Below are 25,151 nucleotides of genomic sequence, written 5' to 3'. Positions count from 1 at the left end.
ATGATTCCATCGAAAGGTTCTATCAAATACGCTGAGCTGGCCGATAAGTTGTCAGCGGATGAGCCTCTTGTCCGTAAGTCTGACTGTCTGCAGCCTGCTCGCTCAGCCCCATACTAAAGCTGTCGATAAACGTTGATATTGACATCGGAAAAAGGAAGGCTAGCTTGGGTACTTGTTTCCGGTGGACTATTGCGCCAGATTGAAGGAGACAAGATTGCACATACAGACAAGTCGCGCCAATATCTTCCTGGGATGCCCAATGAGGTCTTGCTACACATGATGTGAGACTGAAGAAAGTCACTTCCTCGTCCAATCACCTAACATGTCTGCTAGGTTCGAGGAGCATGTAGTCACGGCTATGGGGCTCCCCAAGTACTTCGAAGAGTACGGCCGCCGCGAGCCGGCTACTCGCCGCCATACGCCTTATGCCTTTTCCCATGGTCAGCCCGAAAAGGAAGTTTGGGAAATTCACCAAGAGAACCCTGCGCAGGTGAAAAGATTCATGGAAGTTATGGAGATGGTGCAGCAATTCATTCCTTTAGCTGGCATCTATGACTTTGGCTGGGTGGAGACGAAGCTCTCCGAGCAGCACGACAGACCGATTCTTGTAGATGTGGGTGGCAGCAAGGGCCATGCTATCAAGGCGATCATGAAGGAGAACCCTTTCCTTCCAGCCGATCGCATCATTCTTCAGGACAGAGATGAGGTGATTGAACAGGTTGCCGAACTCAAAGATCCCGGGCTCGATGGAGTACAGCTGCAAGTACACGATTTCCACAAAGCGCAGCCTGTCAAAGGTACGTTTACATGCTTTCGAATTTCTCACGTGTCCTTGAAGATCAGCTGACACATGCAGACGCACTGATTTATTGGATCCGGCGATGTCTGCACGACTATGGAGACGATGACTGCGCCACGATGCTCACGCAGTTATCGGATACCATGAGTTCGGACAGCAAGGTACTCATCGTTGAATACGTCCTTCCGAGCCCTCCCCCGCCTATTGGCGCCATGACCGACTTCAGCATGCTCGGAATTGGGGGAAAGGAACGAACAGCCAAAGACTGGGAAGTACTTGTTGCTAGATCTGGGCTCAAAATCGAGAAGATTCATGGCCTGGACATGAAGATGCAAGTCATTGAATGTGTCAAGGCTTGATTTGGCATAGATCGCTGAAGACTGGAAGAAGAACGAGTGGACCGTAGAGTTTTAGGGCCCAAGTTCGGAAACAGCCGTAGGTTGAAGTCGCAATATGGTAAACTGCTGAATAGTCACACCTCTCCACCCAAATATTTCCGAGTCTCTGTTACGTTGAACTACATTGTATCTTAGCCCAAAGGGTTTGATCTAGCATGTTTTGATCGCTATTTTCGGTTTCGATAGAGAATAATTCGTCACCCTGAGCGGCATAATTAGCCCCGTGGAATCCAAAAATGCCCGCGTGTAAACGGAACCGCCCCTGCTGAAGGTAAGTAACGCAAATTCATGTTTCCCCGGAAGTATCTCTGTCTCCATGTTTATCCTGGAACCTGTTATGAAACAACCTTAAGTCCACTGGCAAACTCTACTTTGTTTGACACATGCCTAGATGCAGGCATATGCGGGTGAGTCCCCGCATTATATGCCTCCCCAAATCTTCAATCATTGAACATTGGATGATCCTACCATCGTCATAGTCAGTAAAGAAATGGGGAAGTAAATGTGTCAAAACTTGTTGTGGACAAACCTTGTGCATCGCCCAAATTTCGTCTAGATAGAATACTCGATCAAGATCCGGTCGGACATCTCCGTTGCCAAGCCATGCCATTCGATGATCATAGTCTTCGGCCCTCTCGTATTCAAAATCTTCCCATCGAGGGTGACGCAGAGCGGTATACCCGTGTAGACAAGAACCAGGCCACAGGGTTCGGATCTTGGCCTTGCCCGAAGCCCCATTCTTGTACCATGATTTGCAATTACCTAAAAGTTGGGGAACACAGAGGTGTCAGTCTTTGTCGCACAAGTTGAGAAGCCGGGTCATTGGGCAAGAAAAGACTAGCTTACCGGTGTACACAGTCCTGTCGAAGTAATTGTCTGCGTATTGAAGGAAAGATCCCACAGCTTCGTCCTTCACAACAATGCTCTTGTACCCTTCACGAATGCACTTTTGAATGCACTTCGTGACGTATGCGATTTGTTGCTCCATCAAGATGAGCAAGGATCCTGAGCCAACGCCAGACTGAGCGTTTAGGATTGGGAAGCTGTCAAAAGGATAAGCGGACGCGACCTTTAAGGGCACTAGACGCTCCTTAGTTACTTACAAGTTAGGCATCTGAGGAACACAAATAGCCAAGTACTGTTTGACATCTGTGGCCCACAGGTCTTGCAGATTAATGCCGCCAGAGCCATAGATCGGGAAGCTAGGTACGGCAGAGACGTCCTGATTATGTGCGTTAACCCTGAAGTAAGGCATTCAGTAAGGAAGGTAGCTCACAAAGCCAGTGGCGCAAATGATCGCGTCAAATTCAAGTTCGCGGCCGTCAGCTGTCACGACACCCTTCTCAGTGAACGATGCCAGGTCTTGAGAACAGAACTCGACATTGTCTGCCGTTAGACTCTCCAAGTAACCTAAGAGAATCTTCATGTCAGTGAAACGTCTTTCCAAGATATTGGCACAGAAAGGATTGGAGATGTTGTGCAAATCAAGATCTGGTGAGCTTACCCGGTCCCGGCGTGAGTCGTTTGCAAGCAACTGGAAAGTCAGGTATAAGCTTCTCAGCGATTTCAGGCTTGCATGCAAGCTTCTCCATCATCTTAGTCTCGATGATCATTCGGGCTTCTAGCTGCAAAGGTTGGCCCTGCTCAGTAATCTTGTGTACGGCGTTGAGGCCTCTCTCTAACTCTCGACGGAACTGAGAGTAGAACTCCTCGTTTGTAAAGCTCTTCTTTTCCTCGGGAGAGAATACATCTAAGTAGGACCTCAGTATCAAAAAGTGTAAGCTTGCTAGATCTTGGGAGGAGTGAACTCACGGTTGCTAGCTCCTGCACCTTCGTTGAGGCGCTCAAGAAAGGCTGAGGCAAATGTGGAGGAGACCCAAGCTGATGACGACTATTGATTAGCTTGTCTACAGTGCCTTATGGAAAAATGGCATACGTACTTCGACTCCTTACGAAGTTCGTAACATGTTTTGCTTTCTTTTGCATCTGTGGCATGATCTGAATTGCACTAGATCCCTGGAAGAACACAGAATTCAGAATAAAAACTGCTTATTGGGGCTGTGCTGGTTACTTACCACACCAATGACGGCTACTCTCTTGTCTTTCCATGAGAACCCCTCCTGTGCTTCCTCCTTGGCGGCATCCCAAGCTGCAGAGTGATGCAGAATGCCCTTGTATCTTTCTCGACCTTTTATTATCTATTAGCCCTGCTGTGCTTGCCTTTCTTGCCATTATCCGCAGAGTTTCGGATATGTGGCTCAAGCTTACCCGTAATCGTTGGCCATTTGGGTTTTGATAGAAGACCAGTGGCATACAAAAAGTAGTCGGCCTCGTCAACTTTCTCCTCGTTCTTGTCTAGATCTACCACTCTGACTGACCACTTCCCACGTTCTTGTGACCATTCGGCTCCGACGACTCGGTGCCGCAGCTTGATGAGACTCTGCAATTTGTAATGGTCGACAACCTTCTTCAAGTACCTGTGAATCTCTGGACCAGGCGCATAAAATTCGGACCACTGGGTATTCTGGCAAAAGGAGTACTGGTAGCTGTGCGCGGGAATGTCGCATGCGGCACCAGCGTATCGATTGTGATGCCACACTCCGCCGATGTCATCTGCAGATTCGTAGATCTGGAAGTCAATGTCTCGAATATGCTCTCTCATGTGGATTGATGCCCCGATACCACTGAAGCCCGCGCCAACGCAGATGACCCGAACTTTGCGATCAGAGTCGATAGGCCGTTCAAGAAGAGGAGCCGCCCATGTATAGTCTACGTCTTCCCTGTCGCGGATTCTTTAAGCATGTTTACTCCTGTGAGTGGTGAATGCAGTGCTGGACTTACTGCAGGTCTCTTAGGGAGTTGCCGTTGGTTGTACTATGCGGCACACTATCATTCTGAACCATGATGAATGAACGAAGTGGTTTATGTTTCAGTCAGATTCTTTGAAACATGGTCTAGTAATAAAATCGTGCTTTCGATGGATATTTCAGGATGCCTGAGCTTGCGTATTTCTGCTATTGAAATCTAGGTCTGTCGTGGTTGAGGGAAGAGATTCCCATTCCAGAAACATTGGGGTTTATCCACACGCTATCCACGGCTCATGGCAATCCGACATGGCCGCCATGCCGGAGTTAGAGCCGAAACAACAGTGTAACCCGTGCATCTCCATGGATTGGTAGGATTGTCAAGGCTGGTGTTTGGGACAGATTTCAGATGAGGGGTAAGTTCGGCAGATGTTAGCCACTACCCACGAGACTAAAGATGGATGCTATAGGAAACACGGTAGCAATCTCTGCTTTTAGCAGTCGTCATAGATATTCCCGGCTATTCCATGCGGGACAGATCAATTTTGTGATGATGTTGTGTTGGTTATAATTGTTGGCGGCTCGCTTTCTCGTCGCCATAAACATCGCCTGCCTCATTGTGTCCTTGGCCCGATGCGTCTACGCGGCGTGACCTGTTGGAAGCAAACAAAGATAATAAATTCTGCAATTCAATTTTACGTTCGAAAGCTTTTGTGCCGTTTTAGACAATCGTTGTGAGACTTGCGGGCTTTCGACGTTATTTAAGGTAGTAGAGACAATTAATCGATATAAGCAGTTAGCAGTAAAATAAAACACGTCTGAGCGAATTTACTCCAGAATTCTAATTTTGCACTCATGGCAGAAGAAGACCATAGAATCATTATAAGATATTGGAAACCTGGAGGATTTGATATAATTAAGATAGGTAGTCACTCGCAAGTTGAGTAAAAAGGAACGGCAGTCACGTCTAGCCTTCAAGATCGTATTCCAATCATACTTCTCTCGAAAGTTCTCAGTCGACGGATTGTCTGAATAAAGCCCAGGATAGGCCGCCCTCATTTCACGTCCGCAGCTTCCAAACTCCTCCATATTGCTTAGAGTATGATATCACGCAACCTGTCTTACCACCAACAAACTCTGGGTACCACGTCTACACAAGGTTTTCCCATGAACTAGGGATGCAAGTTGCAGTTATCTTTAAGACATCTTTTGTATAAAGTATGATCCAGACGAGTGATGGTTTAAATAGATCGAATGCATGCAATTCAGACCTCAGCGGTATTGAGACAACAACATCCATGTCGTGAGTATGACGATGAGCACCTCGGTTTCTACTAAATTTCTAGATGTTAGTAGAAACCAGTACTCAAGATCTGTTAATAGATGGGATGCTTTAAATAGGGCTGGAAAATCCATATGGGAAGCTGAATTACAAGGGTAGGAGATGGGAAAGGCGATCATGAATACCTGTATACGTAGGCTCTTGCTGGCAAATAATGACTTCAAGTTAGTTTGGGTCCTTCGCAACACATTAAGCACCAATTATCTCTTTGAACACAAGCTAGACAGTTTCCAAGAAAATAGAATTGCAGTCAACTCGGTTGACAGGCTGTTCAATGGCTGCTGGTCATGGCTGGGCGTTCGACATCATTCGCCATTGCGGCATGATGGTTCAATCCGAAATCGGAGTAAAGGTCCTATCATCTAGATTTCCCTTGCACCAATGGATTCGATGTGATTGGAGCAGAATGTTGTCAAACGACACCGGCAGAACCATGCTGTTGTTTGATGCATTCCATGAACTGCAGCCCGCGTAGCGACATCGCGTGGTTCGAGAGAGAGGTTGATGACGCCATCTGAGAGCCGATAACGTGACGTTCCACCAGTATGGTGAAAACCGCAAACCAAATTCCCGTAACTGGCAAAGACCAGGGGAAGCCCCTCATCCCCGGACCATCACGACATCAAACAGCCAACTGAAGGGCGCTGAATCTGTGTAAGATCAGATGCGTTCCTGGCGGTGACCGCTTGTCCTGAGATTGACTTGCAGGTGCACTGATGGGGGGAGCTTACCAAGCACGCAATCCTGCGGTACGACTTACAAATCTGTGCCATACCGCTTTGTTGTCAATTGATCTACAGAATTATATAAGACGGCATCGACGTCCGTTTCATGGTGATTGTTTCGAAGCTGGCCACACAGACAATTGAACTCTATCAACACATATAAAAGCTCTCGTTCTATTTCCCGAGACTTCCGACCTTCCCCTCAACCTCCCCTCATCTCAACACCGCAACAATGGCATCAGTCACCGTCTACGACGCAGTCATTCCCACTTTCACCAAGGGCCTCAAGACCTTTGACCACATTCTGACAAAGGCAGAGGAGCACGCCAAGGCCAACAACGTGGATGTCAACACGTATCCCGAGGCTCGTCTTGTCGAAGACCAGCTCCCCCTCACTTTCCAGGTCCAGAATGCGACAAAGACTGTCAAGACTAACATCAGCCGTCTGACTGGTGTTGAGTTGGAGCCTTATGAGAACACGGAGAAGACTATCGCAGATCTCCACAAGCGCATCAAGGATGCGTTGGAGCTCCTGAGCCAGGTCGACGCCGCGACTGTCAACGCCAAGGCTGACTCGCAGGTTGACTTGTAAGTGATCAACCCATGAATTGAGACATGAAGGGGATCTAACATGATCTTACTAGGCCTATCTTCGGTGGCAAGACGTTGAAGGTCACTGCGAAAGAGGCAGCTTTGAGTCATGGAATCCCCAACTTCTTCTTCCACTTGAATGCAGGATACGCCATTTTGAGATCAAAGGGGGTTCCTGTTGGCAAGGCCGACTATCTCGGTAGTTTTGTTGCCCAGTAATGCTGGAGAATTGGTGTAATAAATAAGATAAACCTTGATGGCTATGACGAGCGTCGGGCAACAGACATGGAACATAGCGATCACGTGAAGAGACTTGTCATTGAGCCAAATGTTGATATATATTCAGCAGGGATCTAAGAGCGACATCCATAGCTGCAGCTCTCTTCACTTACAGAAAGACGAAATGACCGCCAGGATAAAAGAAGACGACGGCCTTTGTTAGTGTTATGATTTACTCTAAGAACAAAAAGACCATGCTGCTACGATCGCAACCAGATCGACCAACCTGGGACTCGAACCCAGAATCTTCGGATTAGGAGTCCGACGCCTTACCATTTGGCCAGCCAGCCAGAGCCACAAGAATCCTCTTGCAAAAGGTTCATTTCACGAGGAAGATTGCGCGAATGATGCGGGAATAATTCAAAAGTTGGGTGCGATTTGCTGCACCAGAATGGGTCACGACGGAGCTGGGCGGGTCTGTGGTAATATGAATACGTAATCTCGTCCAGTAAGGCAAGCTTCACTCATCAAGACTCTACGAAACCGATCATCACCTAGGGTTTTACAACCTTTCATTGACATACGGGCAGCAAGACCCCAATCCCGTTGGAACTCTGATGATATTCGTACTCCTCGAATATGCGACGATTTCTGCGGTGGACTACATAGTTTAGACCCCAGTCTCCTAAGGGTTTGGTATAATGAGGGTGATGATCACTTGACGAAATTCAAAGTTTACCAATTGCGCGGTACAGCTCAGCATGGGGTTAAGAGAACAGGCGGACTGATCCTTCGCGCCGATAGCAGATTGCACTAGAATCCTGATACCACTGGATACCTAAGTAGTTATCAACAAAGCCATGAGGATCCAGGAACAACAACCTGCCCGTCTTGACATGCCGGATCGGTCTTGATGGCGTCGCCGCGCCCTGGCCCCCCCTCACGCTCCGGGAATCAGATCCTTCTACCCCACTACAAAGGGCCTTTCACCGGCGCAGTGCCCGTTAGATCGGCCCGCCATGGATGACGAGTGACACACCAGGCGGACATGCCAGGGGTTTCAGCGGGCTAGTCTGGCTCGCGCGGTGGTATTCAGCGAGGAATAAGCGAATATTCCTTGTCAATCCCCAGGCAGTCAGCTGTATCCTCAAGAGGAGCGTGTTTCCGCGCTTCCCCTCTCTCGAGACGTTTGCCTGGTCTTGGAACATCTACGAGTCATTGAAAGTTGGGTTACCTTCGTGTTTCCTTGAGTTCTCACAAGCGCGAAAACATTCGAGAACGAAGCCGCCGTATCTCCCAGAAGCTGTCCACAGTCCGCGGAACAGCTTGCCTGCAAACGTTATCGCCGACAGGTAGCAACAGAGACTGAGCCGTAGAGTCCGTGAGCCTCCTCTGGACGCCGTTGAACGTGACATCGGCCAAGAAGATGCACCCGCGGGACTCCAGATCGGAGAGATGAACTTTATGCGCGGGCCTCAGTGAAGCTTGCCAACGATCGTTACAACCGGCTTGTATGTCATCGGGATTTGCGCGGTGACGATCAACACGATGAAAGGGAACATTGATGAATTGATAAATGAAGCATTGGTACCCAAAGAGACGAGTGCCGAGGATGACTACAGGTGGTCGATGCTCTACCGAAGCCTTACGCACTGCCGTCTTGGGCTCATTTCGAGGCTCTTTGGGGTATCCCAGCATCTGAGATTTGGGCGATGGCGGACAGTACCAGAGAATAACAAAGAGCATCGGAGATCAGACCTAGGTATTCACTTGGAGTCTTGGATCGTTTGGCGCGGACGTGCAACCCATCGGAGACTCGGATTCCTCATTCTTTCCGCTCATTTCACTGCTAGGGTGTGCACAACACAACAAGAATGATGACTGACAGAATCAGCACGATGCTGCTTCATCCCCTCATCTACCGCAGGCGTTGCACCGCAAAAGCCACTATTCGCTTGGAATCAGGTTGAAGGGGCAAAGTGGAGGTGTCGAAGAAGAACGAAAATAAGGCACAATTGTATCCCGCGCGAAGGAAGCACGTTTCGCAACTGCATGAATCCACAGGATAAGCATTCTGTTCCTGGATCCCCTCTTGTGTAGGCTTACTCTACCTCACTCGGTTGAACTTCTCCCCATGCATCCTCCACGCACAGCAGCAGCAGGTGGAGGAAATCAGCAGATAAACGATTCAGTCAGTCCCCTGCCAAGTTGGCTAAGTTGGACCTGCAGGTGATGATGCAGAGACGAAGTCGACAGCTGCTACAGCTTTTGCATCGCACATGGACCATGGGTTCTTGAAGATGCCCACCTCTGGGCGAAGGTGTCACAGGGAACACACCCACAATTTTGGGATGCGATTCAGTCACCCAAAACATCGCCTGAACTTGCGGAGCACGATCCAATCTGCTTACCGGCGTGTGTCGGACGACTGTTGCAACCTAATCGAATGTCTCACATCATTGAGAAACAGTCGTCAAGCCGCAGAAGCCGGACCGGATCCGGGCCGCGCTTGTCATTCTTCAGCTGTAATGGAGCAATCAGGACGCAGGCACACCCTCATGCAGCGATCTTCAATGTCCTGTGTTGCCCCGCGTGTCTCCAAAAGATGTTCTATGTACATAGGACCCTGGACGCTAAAGTTTGGTAAACGAAGTCCGGATGGAGCTTGGCTTTGACCCCTTTCAACCTTCAAGAGCCAGTAGATCTCGCGAGACGAGCCTTTTCTGGTGGACATCGCGCACCGACGAAGCCCACTTGCGAAGTTGCAAGATCGGAGTTGATGTTATGCGCGTTGTTGGCTTCCATAGGATACCTTACTCGTTCCCGTCAATGGTCAATTGGGCGTGTAGGGTCGCTGTGATGGTCAGTTCTCGGACCTCTCCACTGCCACGTTATCGTTATGACAGGCGGCGGGGAAGGAGAGCAGTCTTCGAGGGATTCGAAGTGGGACACATGCTGCAGTGAGCTTTACGGTGAACTTATCAACCGTGCCACCAGTTGACGTGATGCTCCCGGCAGGCTTCTTGTTTGAGCAAGCCCATCGTCTATCCGTATTGAATATTGGCCCTTTAGGTGGCATGCTTGACACCAGGACCGTGCTCTGCAGAAAGATGTACCTGTCAAACATTTCAGCAAGTTTTCCATATCCCACCGTGTCCGCCAATAAAGCCGCTGATCCTTCACTCCGCGGAACGCCACTGGCTCACCCAATTGCAATGGACTGAAGTTTATTCTTCGTTGCCGCAGCTGTGGCTTGAATAAGGTACGAAAAGAACAAACGATGTTTAGCCAGACACGCCAGCGTCGGGCCAAACTTTGGAGCCAAAAGGACCTTCGTACTGACGGTCATCCTAATCAAGTCGAGAGGCGTTGAAGAGTATTCTTCGCCCGTTATCCCCCCGGCTCGTCCCTCCGACGGCGTGATTGCGCTCAGACCCTCGTCTGCCAGGTTCTGACTAATGCGATTCATTGAGTGGCATGATTTACCAGATCCACGCTTCCAGAGGCTGCCAGGCTTGCCAGGCCAGGATCCTTCAACGCCAAGCTGAAAAGGCTGGATTCGACGACGAGAGCGGAGAACAAGGAACTCGCGTGGGCCCTCCTCTTCACCGGCTCGGCCGCCGTCGCTGAATATGCTCGGTTGAGTAGCAATAACGAGTCTGCCCCCCCCCCATAGTGAATAATCGGCACCGGTGAGAGCGCGGCTGAGACTTCCAACGTCCGAAAATACTACCTTCTTTGTGCGAGAGCGAGAAAGCCGTGAGAGATCTATCCGTTATTTTCATCCTTTCAGGTTATTTCCGTAGGCGAGGCGCTGTTGGCACGCCGTTACGCAAGAGGGTGGCCATCTATGATCTGGCTGGTCTTACGAAAAGGGAGCTCTGAACGGTCTCTGTTTCACCCGATTATGGAAGCCAAAGTCAGTCTGCCGATCAGATGAACAGATGGCTTAGGTAGTCAAGGTCATTCGTTCATGGCTTTATCAATATCTGTCTTCGGCCCGGCAGAAGGCTTCGCGGTCTATTTGATGCCCAATTTCTTTTTCCTGCCCGTCAGCAGTGATCGCCGATGCCTGGCAACTGCGCCAACAACAGTCATTGCCTACCGCGCATGCGAGTCAGCCGCGACCCTGGCGACATAAATCCCCGCGATAGTCTCCTCTTTCACCGAGAAGCAGACAGGAGTTACCCCTGTCCCTCTCCCGGGCTAGCAGGGACGGTATACGACTTTGGATACCCGGGGTTCAAGCCTATCACCCTGTCCAGCCGATCATCATTGGGCTATCTCTTTGACACACAGACATCGACTCCAACTCGGGACCGACTCCCAAGTTCCCAGCTCCATATTTGCACATGCCAGGAGGTGGTCTGAGACATTGCGAGTCTCTCTATCGAGGGCAGCTGAATCGCGGCATCTCCAAAATGGCAGAATCCCAGAATGCCTGCCGCCTTGGCCCGCGAGGAGAGGAATGCAGTGCCGCCAAATCCATGCGCCGTCAGCTTGCCAGCGTACCAGCAAAGCCGGGAGATTGCCATCATCTGCGCGTCGAAAATAACGTTGCGTCCCTAGGCTGGCAGACCACCAACACCGCAGACTGTCCACTGCCTGCCACCCTCCTCTCCTATTTCCCACCTTCCGGGTGCAGTCTAACATGACGAATCGAAGCCCGTTAGTTCGTCTAAACCTTCATAACGACACGCGGAGCCAGTCCGACATAGCTTACACGCTACGGCTTTTCCGCTAGTCAACGAGGTGTCACTCCCCATTAGCCAATTCGTTAGGTCGTCATGCAGGCGTACAAAACTGCACAAAGGGTGTCATCAGAGAAACACCACGACCGTTGTGCTAGTTCTGCCCAGTTGTCTTCCTATCTTCCGAGCAGTCAACTGGTATCCGTACCGCGCGCACGGCTCCTGCATTGCGTTCTTTCTGCCCAAAGGCAATTGACAATATCCTTGGAAATAGATTCGTCGATCCCACAGTGGTCTCCACGTCTAAGCCATATGGGACACGCAATATCAGAATCCTGAGGGTCCCTCGAGCGTGTGAGGCGTGCTAGTGTAGCGCTCTTTGCGGGCAGCTCCTCCTCGTGGATGTCTCACACCCTCTTTGTGTTCTGCCCCTTTCTCGAGTCACACCCGCGCAAAGGTGCCCCCTCGATTTAAGACCAGTCAAGGCTGGCATAGCCAAGCTTTTGTCAATATAGAAAGACAGCATCCCTCGGCGTTTAGAATCCCATGCTTTTCTTCGTCCGACGTCCCACACCTATCCCCATCATCAGCCGCCGTTGAAGAGGAACGAAAAGCACATTGCCACGTGCCAGCCCGTCCTCGTGGGCTATCAATGCTTCTTGATCTCACTACCAATCAAGCATAGCTGTCAACATTGTTCAAGGAGAGTCAATAGGCAGCATGGAAGTTCCTCCAGGAATGAGCCCGGACGATTCGCGGGTACCGATCGTCGTTGGCGTCGCCAGTTTGGTGCTTTCAGTTGCCTTATTGGCTGTATCAATACGAGTGTACACCAGAATATTCGTGATACGGCAGTTTGGTATGGATGACTGGGCGTCCGTCTTTGCTTTTGTAAGTTTTTTTAAGGCAATCTTCACCTCCATGACCTGGTTCTGACCATCATTGTGTAGCTCTTGGTGCTTGGATGTGGCTTGACTGTTGCACTAAGTAAGTCAATTCTTTCATGACGACGTTAATAAGTATCTAACAACTTGAAGATACCAGAAATGGCCTCGGTCACCACGTTTACTTCCTTACTTCGGAACAAATCCAAGCCTACATGAAGGTCAGTCGACATTCTACGTGATCTGCTGCGTGCCCCTACTAACATTTTCAAGACATTCTACGTCACCGTTGTATTCTATAATGCAGCATTGGCCGGTATCAAGATGACTTTTCTCTTCCAATACTACCGAGCTCTGGCTGTACAAAAGATGAAGAAGGTCTTCATTGCGGCGATAGTAATAGTCGGTGCATGGAGCATTTCCCAGATCCTTGTTGAGATCTTCATCTGTACCCCTATCCCAGCTTTCTGGGACAAGAGCATTGATGGCACATGCATTCCAAACTACCCCCAGTGGTACATCAACGCAGCAGGCAACATCATCACCGACATCATTGTCTTTGTGTTGCCACTGCCAGTAATTCACCGATTGAACCTAGCCCGGGGTCAGAAATACGTCCTGCTTGGCATCTTCTGCCTGGGTTTTTTGTACGTCTCATCCCTCAATTGCACGGCCATCTCCTACTATGACTAATCCTTTGACAGCACATGCACCATATCCTTCATCAGAATTCGATTCCTCAAACTCGAAGAAGATTTCACTTGGCAAAATGTCGAAAGTGCCGGCTGGTCCATCGGCGAACTCTGCTGTGGCCTCGTCTGCGCTTGCCTCCCAACGTTCCGACCTCTAGTCTCTCGATTCATCCCAGCCCTCTCAAGTCGGATTGCGAAGTCCTCGAAATACCACAAGAACGGAGACTACTCTGAAAACACCCAAAGTACCTCACGCCACCGCGATGCCGAGCTTGGTGGTACACTCGGTAAGCCGAACCACTACTCCGCCCGCTACTCGAAACGACGAACAGGGTCTGCAGATAGCAAGGCGGATCTCTATGGCATTGCCAGCTACGATTTGAGCCATTCTGGTGCGAGCCGCGAGGCAGGGCTGCCTATCCAAGCCCCGAGAGACAGCCCGGATTTCACCAGTCAGACGGATAAGATGCCGTCTCCGTTACGGCAGCAGGAGTCTATCGAGCTGGGTGATTACAGACCAAATCACCACGCCATTGTCGAAACGCGAATCGAGGCGGGGAGGAGAGAATCTGACGACGAGATCGAGCTGCAACCAGGAGCGCCGATCGAGGTCAAGTGCGATATTGTGCAGGTTTCGTCGCAAAAGGTGGAAGCAAGGGGGTTTTCGTGAGCCAATCCTTGCGCGGATTGTGTTGTATTGATGCGGAATCAACTATGAATCCTTTAGAGACTGGCCTATTTAAGCCCACAGATTACGTTAGCGTTGGAGATATCACTCTTTACTTACTAGATACCATTTTCATTACTATTCAACATGGGCGGCTGATGTCGGGTATAGGCGTGGGCTTTTGGCAAGATATTCCTATAATTACTATCAGACGGCCATTCTATTCTACACCCTCACACTTCCCTCCCCTCATTGCTATCCCTCGTGACTATTAGAGAACTTGCATGTACGGGATTTTAGTCACCAGGGAAGTCGATCATCGCTTTTGGGAGCATTCTGGACCTAGCTGGGGTGTCCGCGATCGGATCAGCAGGGGTGAACGAGATCGACTCCTTTAGCCTAAATTGCTCCCGTCTTTTCAACCACGATCTCGAACTTGATCGACCCCTAGTGACGGTCTTCTGAACAAGATTAATGGTCTGTGACTTCTTGAAGTAGTGGTCCCCTTCAGATGCAACCAGTTTGCCGAGATCACGACAGAGAAGACTGGACGCTTGCCACCAGGCAGAAACCCCAAATACCTCCCAGATCGACCGCACTCTCCTAAGGGCGAGATTTTACAACGATTCTATCAGGGATCAAACGGCTTACTAAGGAGCGTATACGTTGCCAAGAAAATGGTGGAAACGGGAGGTAATATCCTGTTACACCTAGCTAGGGCTCAAGGCTACCCTCGCTTGCGCCCCCGAACTAGCCTTACTGTTGGCTATCCTTCATCATCTCTTAGCAGCCCGATTAGGCCATGGAGACTTCGAATAATACCACCAACGCTTTAACTATATAGAAGCACTACTTACCTGCTCCTGCGGGGAGGTAAAGGCGGTAAATTATCTGGTTTATTGCCAAAAGACCCTAATAAGGAGGCATCAGTAGCCTACCCTCTACCCTTCTAGCCTACTCGATCCTATAGGACCTATAGGATCCCTTGAGCGGTACTATAAGGGGTTAATTACTGATCCTATTGGCTTCCAGGCCTTTCTCCGCGTGACAGACTTCTTCCAGAAGATCTGCCCGCGGTACTAAGGACTAGGTCTTGACCTAGGCCTGACTAACGAATTTCTCCTCCTAGAGGGACAGACGGTAACAACGGAGCTAAAGAACCAGCAGGAACTAGGGAAGGATGGAACAAACAGAAGCCCACGGGCAAGATTTGGAGGACGTTAGGAAGAGGCGTATACTATAGAGTATATAGCTCGAGCCTACGGCCCTCCACGCCATATACCCCTCGGGAGGTCGGCCGCAAGGGCGGCAGCGCCTTTGCCGCCACGGCGTTAAATACAACAACAACAACAACTTCAAACAGAAGTATGTGCGCACTGCCAAGTTCAACATTGAGAGGGCTGCGAGGCAGTCTGTCTTTGGCAAATATCGCAACAGCTATATAGACGATCCGAGAGTGAAGCATGAGGTGCACTCGACGGCAAATACCCACATTGTGTATTTCGAGAATCAACTCTTGGCGTTAAAAGAGGATTCTAGGCCGTATGCTATGGATCAGGACTCCCTTGAGACCCGAGGTAGGTTATCACCACTCCATGACACTCCTTTTCATCATGCTTAACTGATCAAACTTGTAGGATTGTACGACTTTCATGGGCAATATTCAGCTCCAACATTTACAGCGCATCCCAAGATTGACCCTGACACCGGAGAGCTGATCACCATGGGCTATGAGGCCAAGGGTGATGCGACAAATGACGTTGCGTACTACCTATTTGATAAAAATGGGAAGAAGCTCGAAGAATGCTGGATCAAGACGCCTTACGTGGGAATGATGCACGATATGGCAGCGACCAAGAATTGGATCGTCTTCGTACTCATTCCGCTTGAGACACAACCGGTCGACATTCTACAGCAAGGATCGAAGCATTTTGCATGGGCCGAGGACAAGCCCTTGACATTTGGTCTTCTGCCGCGGCGAAACCCCAAACCTGAAGATGTTCTGTGGTTCAACTTCAGGAATGCCTTTTATGGCCACACTGGAAACGCATTCGAGGGCGAAGACGGATGCATCTACCTCGACGCGCCGCTTACCCACCACAACAAGGTACGCATTAAGTATCCAAGTCTCCCAGGATCGTGGTCTAATTCGTACACTAGTTCTGGTTCTTCGGTCCTCGAGGTGAGGACCCATTTTCTCATCCGAGCGGCAAACCAGCTGCAGGACAACCTGCCAGTAGTTACGTGCGATCGAAGCTCGATCCCAATGCAACAAACTTCAATGTTGAGCCTACAGAGCTAGTCGCACTCGATGGCGAGATGCCAAAGGTTGATGAGAGATTCGCAACGAAGGCGTACAGCAAATTGTTTTTATGCGTTCATGATCCAAAGGAAGTACAGCCCCGTCGGTGGAACCTACAACACCATAGCGGCGGGAGACATCAACACTGGAAAGTATACTCACTGGTCTGCTGGGGAACATACTTCTTTACACGAGGTAGCATCCTTGCCAAGGTCCCCAGATGGTAAGTCGTCCATGGAGCAAAAAAGAAAATGTAGATGACTGACTTGCTAATGGCTTTGCAGCGGCGGAAGGAGACAGTTTTCTTGTAATCATCGCCAACAGACGAGATGTCAGACTCTCCTGCATTCTGATTCTCGATGCCAAGGATCTTGCAATAGGTCCCATAGCGATCATTGAACTGCCCTTCCGGCTACGCAGTGGCATACATGGAAGTTGGGTACCCCGTTCGGACATATTGCATGATAAAGGTCTCTGCGAGATGACTGGTGTCACCACAGAGATTCGGCAGAAATTTGAGGGTAAAGCTGTTCAGCCAGCCTTACGAAAATGAGGAAAGTTGTTGTTGTTGTTCTATTTAACGCCATGGCGGCAAGGGCGCAGCCGCCCTTGCGGCAGACCTCCCGGAGGGTATGTGGCGTGAAGGGTCGCAGGCTCTAGCTATATACTATATAGTACACGCCGTATCCTGACGTCCTCCAAATCTTGCTCGTGAGCTACTATGTGTTCTATCCATCCCTAGTTCTCACTGGTGCCCTAGTTCCGTTATAACCATCTGGTTTCTTAATAGAGGTAGTTTGTCGTTTGGAGGATAGGTTATGACCTATCTCCTAGTACCGCGGGCAGATCTTCTGGAAGAAGCCTGTCACGCAGAGGAAGGCCTGGAAGCCTTCAGAGTCAGTGATTAGCCCCTTGAAGTAGCGATCGAGGGACCCTATAGGTCCTACGGGCTCCTGGCGCCTGTAGGGGTAGAGGGTGGGCCACTGTTGCCTCCTCAGTAGGGTCTTTCGGCAGTAGACTAGATGGTCTGCCTCCTTAACCCATCCACAGGAGCAGGTGAGTAGTGCTTCTGTGTGGTTAAAGCGTTGGTGATATTGTTTAAAGTCCCCGTGGCCTGACCGTGCCGCGAGGAGGTGATGAAGGGCAGCCCTAGGGAGGCCAAGTTCAGGAGGGCAAGCAAGGGTAGCCTTGAGCCCTAGTTGGGTATAGCGGGGAGTTGCCTCTTGTTTCCACCATCGTCTATATTGGCGTCTTGGCCGCTCTTTAGCAAGCCACTTGATACCTGATAGAGTAGCTAGTTGGCCCCTAAGGACTGGTAGAGTTGTTCCCTCCTTAGCTAGGCTGTCTGCTTCTTCGTTTCCTTTAATTCCTTGGTGCCCAGGAGACCAATGGGTTTGTATATCGTGTATCCTAGCTACCTCCTGGATCTCAAGGAAGGCCGCTTGTGAGGAGTCTGGGACCTTACCGCGAATCCCCTGAATAACGCTGGTATTGTCGATGCAGATGTGTATAGGCTGGCCTTGGGAGGTCTGAAGGGCCCGTCGGAGCCCAGCCCTCGCCCCCTCCGCCTCACCATCAAACACTTCTGCTAAGCCGAGACGGCCGCAGCCCTGGGCTATACATTTATTGTTGCGGTAGATAACAAAGCCGTACCCTGTAGCTCCGTCAGGAGCTTTGGAGCCGTCTGAGTATACGACTGTATGCTGACCTGGCACAGTCTTGGGCCAGGCCTGGAAGATCCTAGCTGCTACATCCTTCGTCTGAGTAACTATAAGGTCATAAGACCCTGGGAGGTATTGCGGCTGTAGGAGTGCTGGCCTTGGACACTTAGGTAACAGGCCAGCTGTTCTTTGGAGCCTGGTCTGTTGCCGCCTTGGCTGTAGCAGCCTTGGGACCAAGGGATGCTGTTGGTCAACCTTCTGCAGGCGTATAGCGAAGCGTACTCGCGCTGCTTCGAGGGCTACCTCTGCTGTAGGAAGGCCAGCGTCTCGGATGAGGGTGCTGGTCGGTGTGGTTCTCCAGACAGGCAGGATAGCCCTTGCTGCTGCTGTAATAACTTTGCTAACTCTACGGGCCAGGCCCTTCTGTCCTGTACCAACTGTAGCTATCTGTAAAGCAGTACTACTGCTAGTATTGGTGCCGCTGTTTAGGGCTGGTTTGGTTAGGCCCGCATACCAGGTCTCAACTCCATATAGGGCTGTTGGAAGGACACAGGCAATAACCGCTTTTCGTACTGCGGCTGCTGGGAGCCCCCCTTTAGTATTTGTTAGGTGCCGAAGGAACTGGGCTACCTTCCTTGCTGCCGCCACCTTAGTTTCGACATGGTGACGGAAGGTGAGTCTCTTGTCAAACCAGACTCCTAGCCATCGTACAGGCCTAGCTGAGGCCTTGATAGTTAGGCCCCTCGCTTGTATATCTGGTAGGTCTTTTGTCTGTTTATGTTTCCTGCTGAAGTGGACTGCCTCACAGTTAGCTGGGTCAAAAGCAACCTTGTTATCAGTGCCCCAGTTAAGTATATGAGTGATCTCTTGGCCTAGAGCTATAGCATTTTCTTTTAGCGATGGGCTAGTAGCTACTAAACCTATATCATCCGCATAGCCGAACCGTAGCTTCTGATCGTCGGCTAGGATATCAGCTATATATAATAGAAATAGAATAGGAGATAGTGGGGAGCCTTGTGGTAGCCCACAGGATAAAGGGAAATCCTCTGTAGTTGTATCCTCTAGCCTGACCCGGGCTGCTCGGCTAGAGGTAAAGGTGAAGATCAGCCTAATCAGATGCTTAGGCCAGCCCTGCTGTCGTAGCCTGATAACAAGTCGGTTTCTTAGGACAGAGTCAAAAGCCCCTTTAACGTCTGTCGTATGGTCACAATGTGGGCATCGAGATGTTTGATAGAGAACGGTTATCCCTTGAAAGTAGAGAATAGTACGGCAGCCTGCAGGGACAACTCCGCCAAAACCCAAGGTTTGGAGTAAAAATAGCCAAGGGAGCCACAATTCGTTGATACAACCACGCCACCATACAGATACCTTTTTCATTAGCAGCATTGAGCACAACATGTAATTATTAGGGTCGGCTAAGCGAAAGTCCGCACACAACTGCAGAATGTCGCACGTAGACGTACGGAGGTAAGTAATTATACCTCCACCTGTTTCTTCACCTTTTTCCTCATCTTTTTCCTCACCTTTTTCCATCTCCATTTCGCAACATTCAGAAATGGCATATCAGTGTCCCAAGAGCAACAAAACTAATCATCTTATTGCCAAGACAGTCCTACAATGGACAATTTGTGCATTCTGTTCCCAAAACCTTTCTACTATTGAAGATTTAGTCATTGACCTTACTGCGGATGACGACTCTAACACCCAACCCTCCACATTGCTTTCAGCCGTTAAGCAAGAGTCACTTTACGTACCAACGGCTATGAACTTCCTCCAAGCCGCCCAGGAAGGCTCAAAACAGCGCGAGTCGAGTATCCAGAAAACAAAGAAGCCAACGAAAACCTCCCCAACTGTCCTGATCGGTATCCATCTGTGGGTTGCGACATACTATGAGACGGATGTTGACGGGATTCCTGTTACAACATACGTCCGCGTAGTATCGCCAAAGAAATTCTCTGGGAGCTGCTCGTTCTTCTTGACCACGTCGTACACATCACACTCCGACATGATGCGTTCAGTACTGTCAAAGTTTACAACAGAACGCCACTTTCTCAGTCGCAACTGGAAGGCTATGCCTGTTAACCCGAAGAATCTCACCGATATCCACGAATACTGAAGCGCTGCGTACGATGCCAACACCCTCAGCTTATTCTTTCACGAAGCCTCACTTCTTCCTGAAAGGGATATATATATGCTATCTCTTGTGTCTCTCTCACGTATTGAGGCGCCAGAGACCAGCCCAGAGGTTTCAAAGAAGCAACGTGCTATAAAGAAGTCAACAACAACAATTGCAGATCAGTTCCTCCAGGAGCAGGCTAGTAACCTTATATCTACACGCTCGCAGACAGGAGTTGAGCAAAAGCTTACCCCTAAGGCAAAGGAAGCAGCAGAGAGTACTAAAAAGCAAGGAACTTCCCATAAGCGAGGGTATTCACAAGTTATTAATAGGGAGTATGAAGTCAAGAAGGAGAGTGTAGTAAAGGAGGAGATTTATGTAGCTACAAAGAAGGGGAAGGGTATAACTGAGGACCTGAGTACAGGTGAAGATGATAAGAAGTGATATATGGACTGCTATTCCATTCTTTACCTTCTAAACTACCTGTCTCCATATGTAAAAGTTCATCAACATTAATGCCATTTGCTTGTAGTCGTTGCTTAACCCAATTAACCCCACCTGTCTGCCTCTCAAGCAGTGAGATTTCTGGCTGAATACCTGACCTCTGATGCTGATTCAAGCGGTGCCGTAAGTAGTTATAGGCTTCAACCTGGGGATATTGATCTCCTTCAAACTGAGTAACTGGTGTGAAAGTATTTACACCGTCAAGGAGCTGCTTGCAAAGCTGGGACGTCTCTTGCGGTAAATAACTATGCAGAGCTGCCTCGTCATACTCCAATACGTCAAGTATAGTCTGGACCTTTAAAGAATCAACTGCACAAGCAAAATCCTGTGCAGTCTCCTTATCAAAGTTATGGTATAATTGCCAAGGTTGCCCAGGAACAACATTTGGCCGGCTCTTCTGTATGCGAATTCTGTGGTTATTCCACACTTCAACAAAGCTCTTGAAGTCCTCGCGGATTAAGGGCATAAATATGAATAATATTGCAACCCTATCAGCGAGAGAATTGGGACTAAACAACCCAAGCTGTTGTAGTCGGCCAAAGTATTCCTATTAAGTTAGTATAGATCCGTAAAAGTAGATAAAAAGAAGTAAGTACATACACGCCATTGTGCTGATGATGCCTGGCACAACTGTCCCCACCAGCTTTCAATCTTGACGTTATGGATGCTCTTGCCAAAGATCCAACAGTCATGAAACTGAATAGGTATGTTTTGGTCTGGTGCTTCGGGTTTCTTCTTGGTACGGTCTTGTGAAAGAAAGTAATGACCTCCAGCAGCCAGTACAGTCTCAACGCCGCGGTCTGACCGTACCTTTAAGGGCATAATATCCCGTTTCGACACTACATAGAGGTATTGGGCTAGTATAGCTCGCGCAGTATGCGCTTCAACCCCTACATAAAACCACACAATATACCGAGAATAGGCATCAATGCCTGCGTATATCTCGAAGCCCCATGGGAGGAGCTTATCGTACGCATCAATTGACCAAATGTAATTAGGCCCAGGTGTTGTGTAGCCTTTTCGACGGTATCGTAGCTCGCGGAGACGGTTCTGTACTTCGTTGGGGAAAACTTCGCGGTAGGCTTCATATACAGCATCGCGGCTGATTACGTGGCCTTGTTGTCGCATTTAGGTATAGAGGAACTCGCGACCAAAGTTGCGGACTGTGCGGGCGCTGTCCTCGGCTGTACGGAAGTGCTCAACTGCTTTCCCATGGGCTACAGCAAGCTGCTCTTGTGATTGTCGTCGCCATAGTTTGTGGCATCTTCGGATATCAATCAGGCCACTTCGTGAGATTTGGTACCCCTCGTTCTGTAAGGCGCTGAGTATGTTACTATCGGTAAGTCGTTGGTTGAAAAATAACTCGAAGATGCGGCGGAGTAGGGAATCTGAAAAGGTGGTTCGGATCTCTCGGCGAAGTTCCCATCTTTGAAGTTGGCGCTCTAAGGTTCGAAGGGATACTTCAATAGATTCAGATTTATACAAGAAAGTAATAATTGCAGAATATTTCCAACCAGCTTCAAACTTTTCTGTGATTAGCTGGCGAAAAGGCTCAAGATTAATTGATGGACGAGGCATTGTTCTACAGACAATTACAGAACGGTACAAAAGTATGCAAAAAGATAAGATTGGGGTATCTGAAACCTGAAAAAACTCAAAAGTAGTGTGGGTCTATAAACCACTATATGTAGTTATAAGATGGTACCCATGCTTGAAACCACCTGTTCTAAAACGCCTAGTTGCATAGTTCCGTTGGGTACTTGAACTTCCGATCGCTTCCGTGCGGTCGCTAAACTCCTTAATTGAGAAGAAAATCAACCTTATAGAGACGTACAATTATGGAATCAGACGAGCTTACTCGTAGTCAGAATCCACCTCAACGATCTCGACACTCTTAGCGGGATCTGTATGAGTTTGTAAGTATATATGCAGAAGGTGCAGAAGGTGCACAGGAGTATATGGGGGCGTACCATAAGAGACATCGTCGAGCTTCTCCGCGACATTCAGCAAGGCATTGCCCAGAAGCTTGAGCTGGTTGGGTCGAATGCCACGAATCATTACGAGAAAGTCGGCTTCTGCACGAGACATCTTGACTTTGCGAGGAGTCGTAAGGCTTGGGGTGCTGGTGCGCTTACCCTCCTTATCTTGTATAGTTAGCTACACATTCGAGAAGTGTACTTATAGTTGCGTAAACTTACAGAAGGTGCACTTGCTCGCACCACTGTTGTAGTGGCAGTTGCTGCAAGCACCGCCCTGTACAAGCTGGATACACTTCGTAAAGGGACCGTTACCCTTCATACAGCCAGCGCAGACAGCCGCACCCTCCTTCACGTCTCCGTACACATGAATGAGGATAGCCTCAGCGTTCTGCGAACGCTTGGGATCAAGCTTGCGGAAGCGCATGACCCCGTCGCTGATCTGGGAGCGAAGCTCGACCATGTTGTTGGCCTAGATATTATGTAAGAAAGTGTGTAGCTCCTGGAACGGGTTATATGGATCACGTACCTTGGACTGGCTCTTGGTTAGGTGCGTGAGGGTAGCTGAACCAGCGTTCTTAACTGCAACTAGTCGTATATATGAGTACAGTTCTGTAATACGTGAATGTTATTACATACTGGCAAGAGCGAACGCAGTGACCTGCTTTGGCTCAGCAGGGTACGCTGGAAGCGTAGTAGGAAGTTTCTTGCCCTTAGGCAATTGTACATTACCGATCTCTTCGGGGATGAGGCTCATGGTGACGTGCAGGGCTGTGTGCGGGTGTACGAGAGCGTGCGCATGTGTAGAAAAAAGTGAATGTTTTTGTGAAGAAATTGTCGCTTATGTTTACGTACTGCTGGATACGTATGGATGTGTCCTGAAATTCACAGAAGTCAGCTGAGGTCTGGAAAAAAAAAAAGATGCAGTAGCTTAGCAGGCGCAGCAGCGCAACTGCCTATGCAACCGCCCGCGTGGAAAAGAGCAGCATCTGAATCGCCTTAGCCTGGGGATTAGATGTAATGTATTAGATTTAGGGCATATAGAATGGATTATATTATCTATTGGGCAAAAGTTGGGGTTACTTACAAAAAGTTGAGTAGGCGTAGGGAAAAGAAGGCTATTGCAATGCCCAGCAGAAGCCTTCGTTAGATGCAGCGGAACTAGTCAGGCGGTGTGCAACGTCACATCACGTGAAGGAGGAATTGGGCCAATTATATCGCAGGGATCTGGCCGGCTAGATAACCGGGGGCACCTGCCCCATTTGCAGCGAATCAAAATAGTAGGTCTAAGTAATATTTATGATGTAGTATGTATTAATACGGGAGTTACCTTTGCGGCAGGAGGGGTATGTGCAGCACCTTCTGGGTTTTGGCGGAGTTGTCCCTGCAGGCTGCCGTAAATAGGTAAGAGGCTTGCTCTGAAATAGGTGATGCGAGCGAGTGTGGGCCTCGGTGATTATGTAACCGAGGTCACGTGACGGGTAGTGAGGCCACAGATGGTTGAAGCCATCACGACAACGTCCATTGTTACAAGAGTTGCAGTGAGCCCTAAGTCTAGAGCCCTCTCGATCTCGTGGGTCAGACAGGCTGTTAGGTCGACTGCAGCCCTCCCTGGTAGTGCTCCAACCTGCTGCGGGCTAGCAACCCCTTCTAGGATAGTAAGGTAGGCCATCCTTTTTGCTATTAGCCGCTCTAGGCCTTTACCCAAGCAGGATAAAAGGGATATCGGTCGCCAAGACCCAGTCTTCGAGAAGTCTGTTTTCCCTGGCTTCTGGGTCATGACAACTTCTGCTTTACGGAACGGTCTGGGGAAGTGGCCTACTTGAATACAGGCCTGGAAGAGCTGCTGTATAGGCCTAGCTACTGATTCCCAGGTCTGCTGTAGTAAATTTGTAGTAATCCCGTCAATCCCAGGGGTTGTAGTCTTTGTCAGAGTAGCATGGCGTACTTCTTCCATGCTAACCACATCCTGCCAGGGCATTAGACGCTGTGCAACTACTGGGATAGTAAAAGGATCCCCAGGTAAGTCGTGTGTAGCGTTGAATCTCTCTAGTAAGGCCTTTCGTAGGGCCTGGGCTTTATCGTAGCTGTTGTCGAATATCTGACCTTCTACTATAAGGGGCGGGCCTTTAACAGCTAAGCTAGACTTCCGCCAGCCTACTATCTTATATAGGTCTTGGTCTGTCTTAGCCCCTTCGATCTTAGTAGTTCAGTAAGCGCGTTTTGCCCTTCTAACAGTTGTTAAGAAGATCTTTTGCTCCTCTAGGATGGGGGGAGGTATAACTAGCCCAGGTTCCTGGGCCTGCTGGCGCCTAGCCTCGATAGCAGCTCGGCGGGCTTCTGCACACTCTTCTGTCCACCAGGGGGCTCCCCTACCCTGATTTGTCCGTCTCTTACCTACAGCTTGAATAGCTGTATAGAAGAGGCTGACTAATTGGGTAGCTAGAGTGTCCAGCTCTGCTGGACTAGGTACTTCCCCTAGGGTAGGTAAGGCTGAGGATCCAGCACTTACTAGGTCGATAAGTCGGGGTAGGGCTGACTCTGGGACTGAGAGGTGGCCAGTCTGGCGTTTCTGTTCCTGGGCCTTGTCTATAGGGATAGTTGTTGTGATAGCTTGGTGGTCAGCCCCTGGGTGCAGGTGTGGGCTAATATAAGCCTCAGCAAAGGGGATATTTGAGAATGTTAGGTCGAGGGTATGCCTATGAGTATGGGTAGGGACCCCAACCTCCCCAATAAACGAAAGATCGTAGCCTTCAGCCCACTCTGCAATATCGTCCCCC

General features: G+C 49.5%; 6 protein-coding genes and 1 non-coding gene across 7 annotated transcripts; 4 read left to right on the top strand and 3 right to left on the bottom strand.

Annotated features, from left to right (window-relative positions):
- Positions 1-1,158, top strand: BDP81DRAFT_333602 (O-methyltransferase; the record flags this gene model as incomplete). The annotated part of the gene is made up of 4 exons (XM_060585680.1): positions 1-73; positions 155-281; positions 334-797; positions 857-1,158. The coding sequence occupies 4 exons, from the start codon at positions 1-3 to the stop codon at positions 1,156-1,158; spliced, it is 966 nt and encodes a 321-aa protein (XP_060438773.1).
- Positions 1,159-1,637: 479 nt separating this feature from the next.
- Positions 1,638-3,859, bottom strand: BDP81DRAFT_333492 (uncharacterized protein; the record flags this gene model as incomplete). Its single annotated transcript, XM_060585672.1, has 10 exons — positions 1,638-1,661; positions 1,727-1,959; positions 2,044-2,240; positions 2,301-2,419; positions 2,474-2,607; positions 2,702-2,947; positions 3,010-3,078; positions 3,138-3,213; positions 3,273-3,385; positions 3,466-3,859. 10 exons carry the CDS (start codon positions 3,857-3,859, stop codon positions 1,638-1,640), a joined length of 1,605 nt encoding a protein of 534 aa, XP_060438772.1.
- A 2,187-nt stretch (positions 3,860-6,046) lies between these two features.
- Positions 6,047-7,239, top strand: BDP81DRAFT_485313 (uncharacterized protein). The gene is made up of 2 exons (XM_060595153.1): positions 6,047-6,656; positions 6,713-7,239. The coding sequence occupies exons 1-2, from the start codon at positions 6,301-6,303 to the stop codon at positions 6,876-6,878; spliced, it is 522 nt and encodes a 173-aa protein (XP_060438771.1). The 5' UTR covers positions 6,047-6,300; the 3' UTR covers positions 6,879-7,239.
- On the bottom strand, positions 7,157-7,228 carry BDP81DRAFT_t349. The gene has a single exon. It is a non-coding gene; the product is annotated as a tRNA-Arg (tRNA).
- An 853-nt stretch (positions 7,240-8,092) lies between the features above and the next one.
- Positions 8,093-9,097, bottom strand: BDP81DRAFT_440813 (uncharacterized protein). The gene is made up of 2 exons (XM_060591547.1): positions 8,990-9,097; positions 8,093-8,926 (listed from the first exon to the last, which is right to left on the bottom strand). Exon 2 carries the CDS (start codon positions 8,622-8,624, stop codon positions 8,133-8,135), a length of 492 nt encoding a protein of 163 aa, XP_060438770.1. The 5' UTR covers positions 8,625-8,926; positions 8,990-9,097; the 3' UTR covers positions 8,093-8,132.
- A 3,333-nt stretch (positions 9,098-12,430) lies between these two features.
- On the top strand, positions 12,431-13,815 carry BDP81DRAFT_333685 (uncharacterized protein; the record flags this gene model as incomplete). Its single annotated transcript, XM_060585692.1, has 5 exons — positions 12,431-12,460; positions 12,520-12,556; positions 12,607-12,674; positions 12,727-13,100; positions 13,158-13,815. The coding sequence occupies 5 exons, from the start codon at positions 12,431-12,433 to the stop codon at positions 13,813-13,815; spliced, it is 1,167 nt and encodes a 388-aa protein (XP_060438769.1).
- A 1,348-nt stretch (positions 13,816-15,163) lies between these two features.
- On the top strand, positions 15,164-16,667 carry BDP81DRAFT_333546 (carotenoid oxygenase; the record flags this gene model as incomplete). Its single annotated transcript, XM_060585675.1, is given in 5 exon segments — positions 15,164-15,389; positions 15,450-15,977; positions 16,037-16,188; positions 16,208-16,337; positions 16,399-16,667. Coding segments are annotated over 5 exon segments (1,305 nt in total), but the record flags the coding sequence as incomplete, so codon positions are not given.
- Between the last annotated feature and the right edge of the window lie 8,484 nt (positions 16,668-25,151).

The sequence above is a fragment of the Colletotrichum phormii genome (assembly GCF_030913505.1).
Source record: "Colletotrichum phormii strain CBS 102054 chromosome Unknown BDP81scaffold_33, whole genome shotgun sequence".
In the NCBI taxonomy this organism is placed as follows: domain Eukaryota; kingdom Fungi; phylum Ascomycota; class Sordariomycetes; order Glomerellales; family Glomerellaceae; genus Colletotrichum; species Colletotrichum phormii.
The sequence above is the reverse complement of the archived record's forward strand: the minus strand, read 5'-3'. Positions and strand labels throughout refer to the sequence as shown.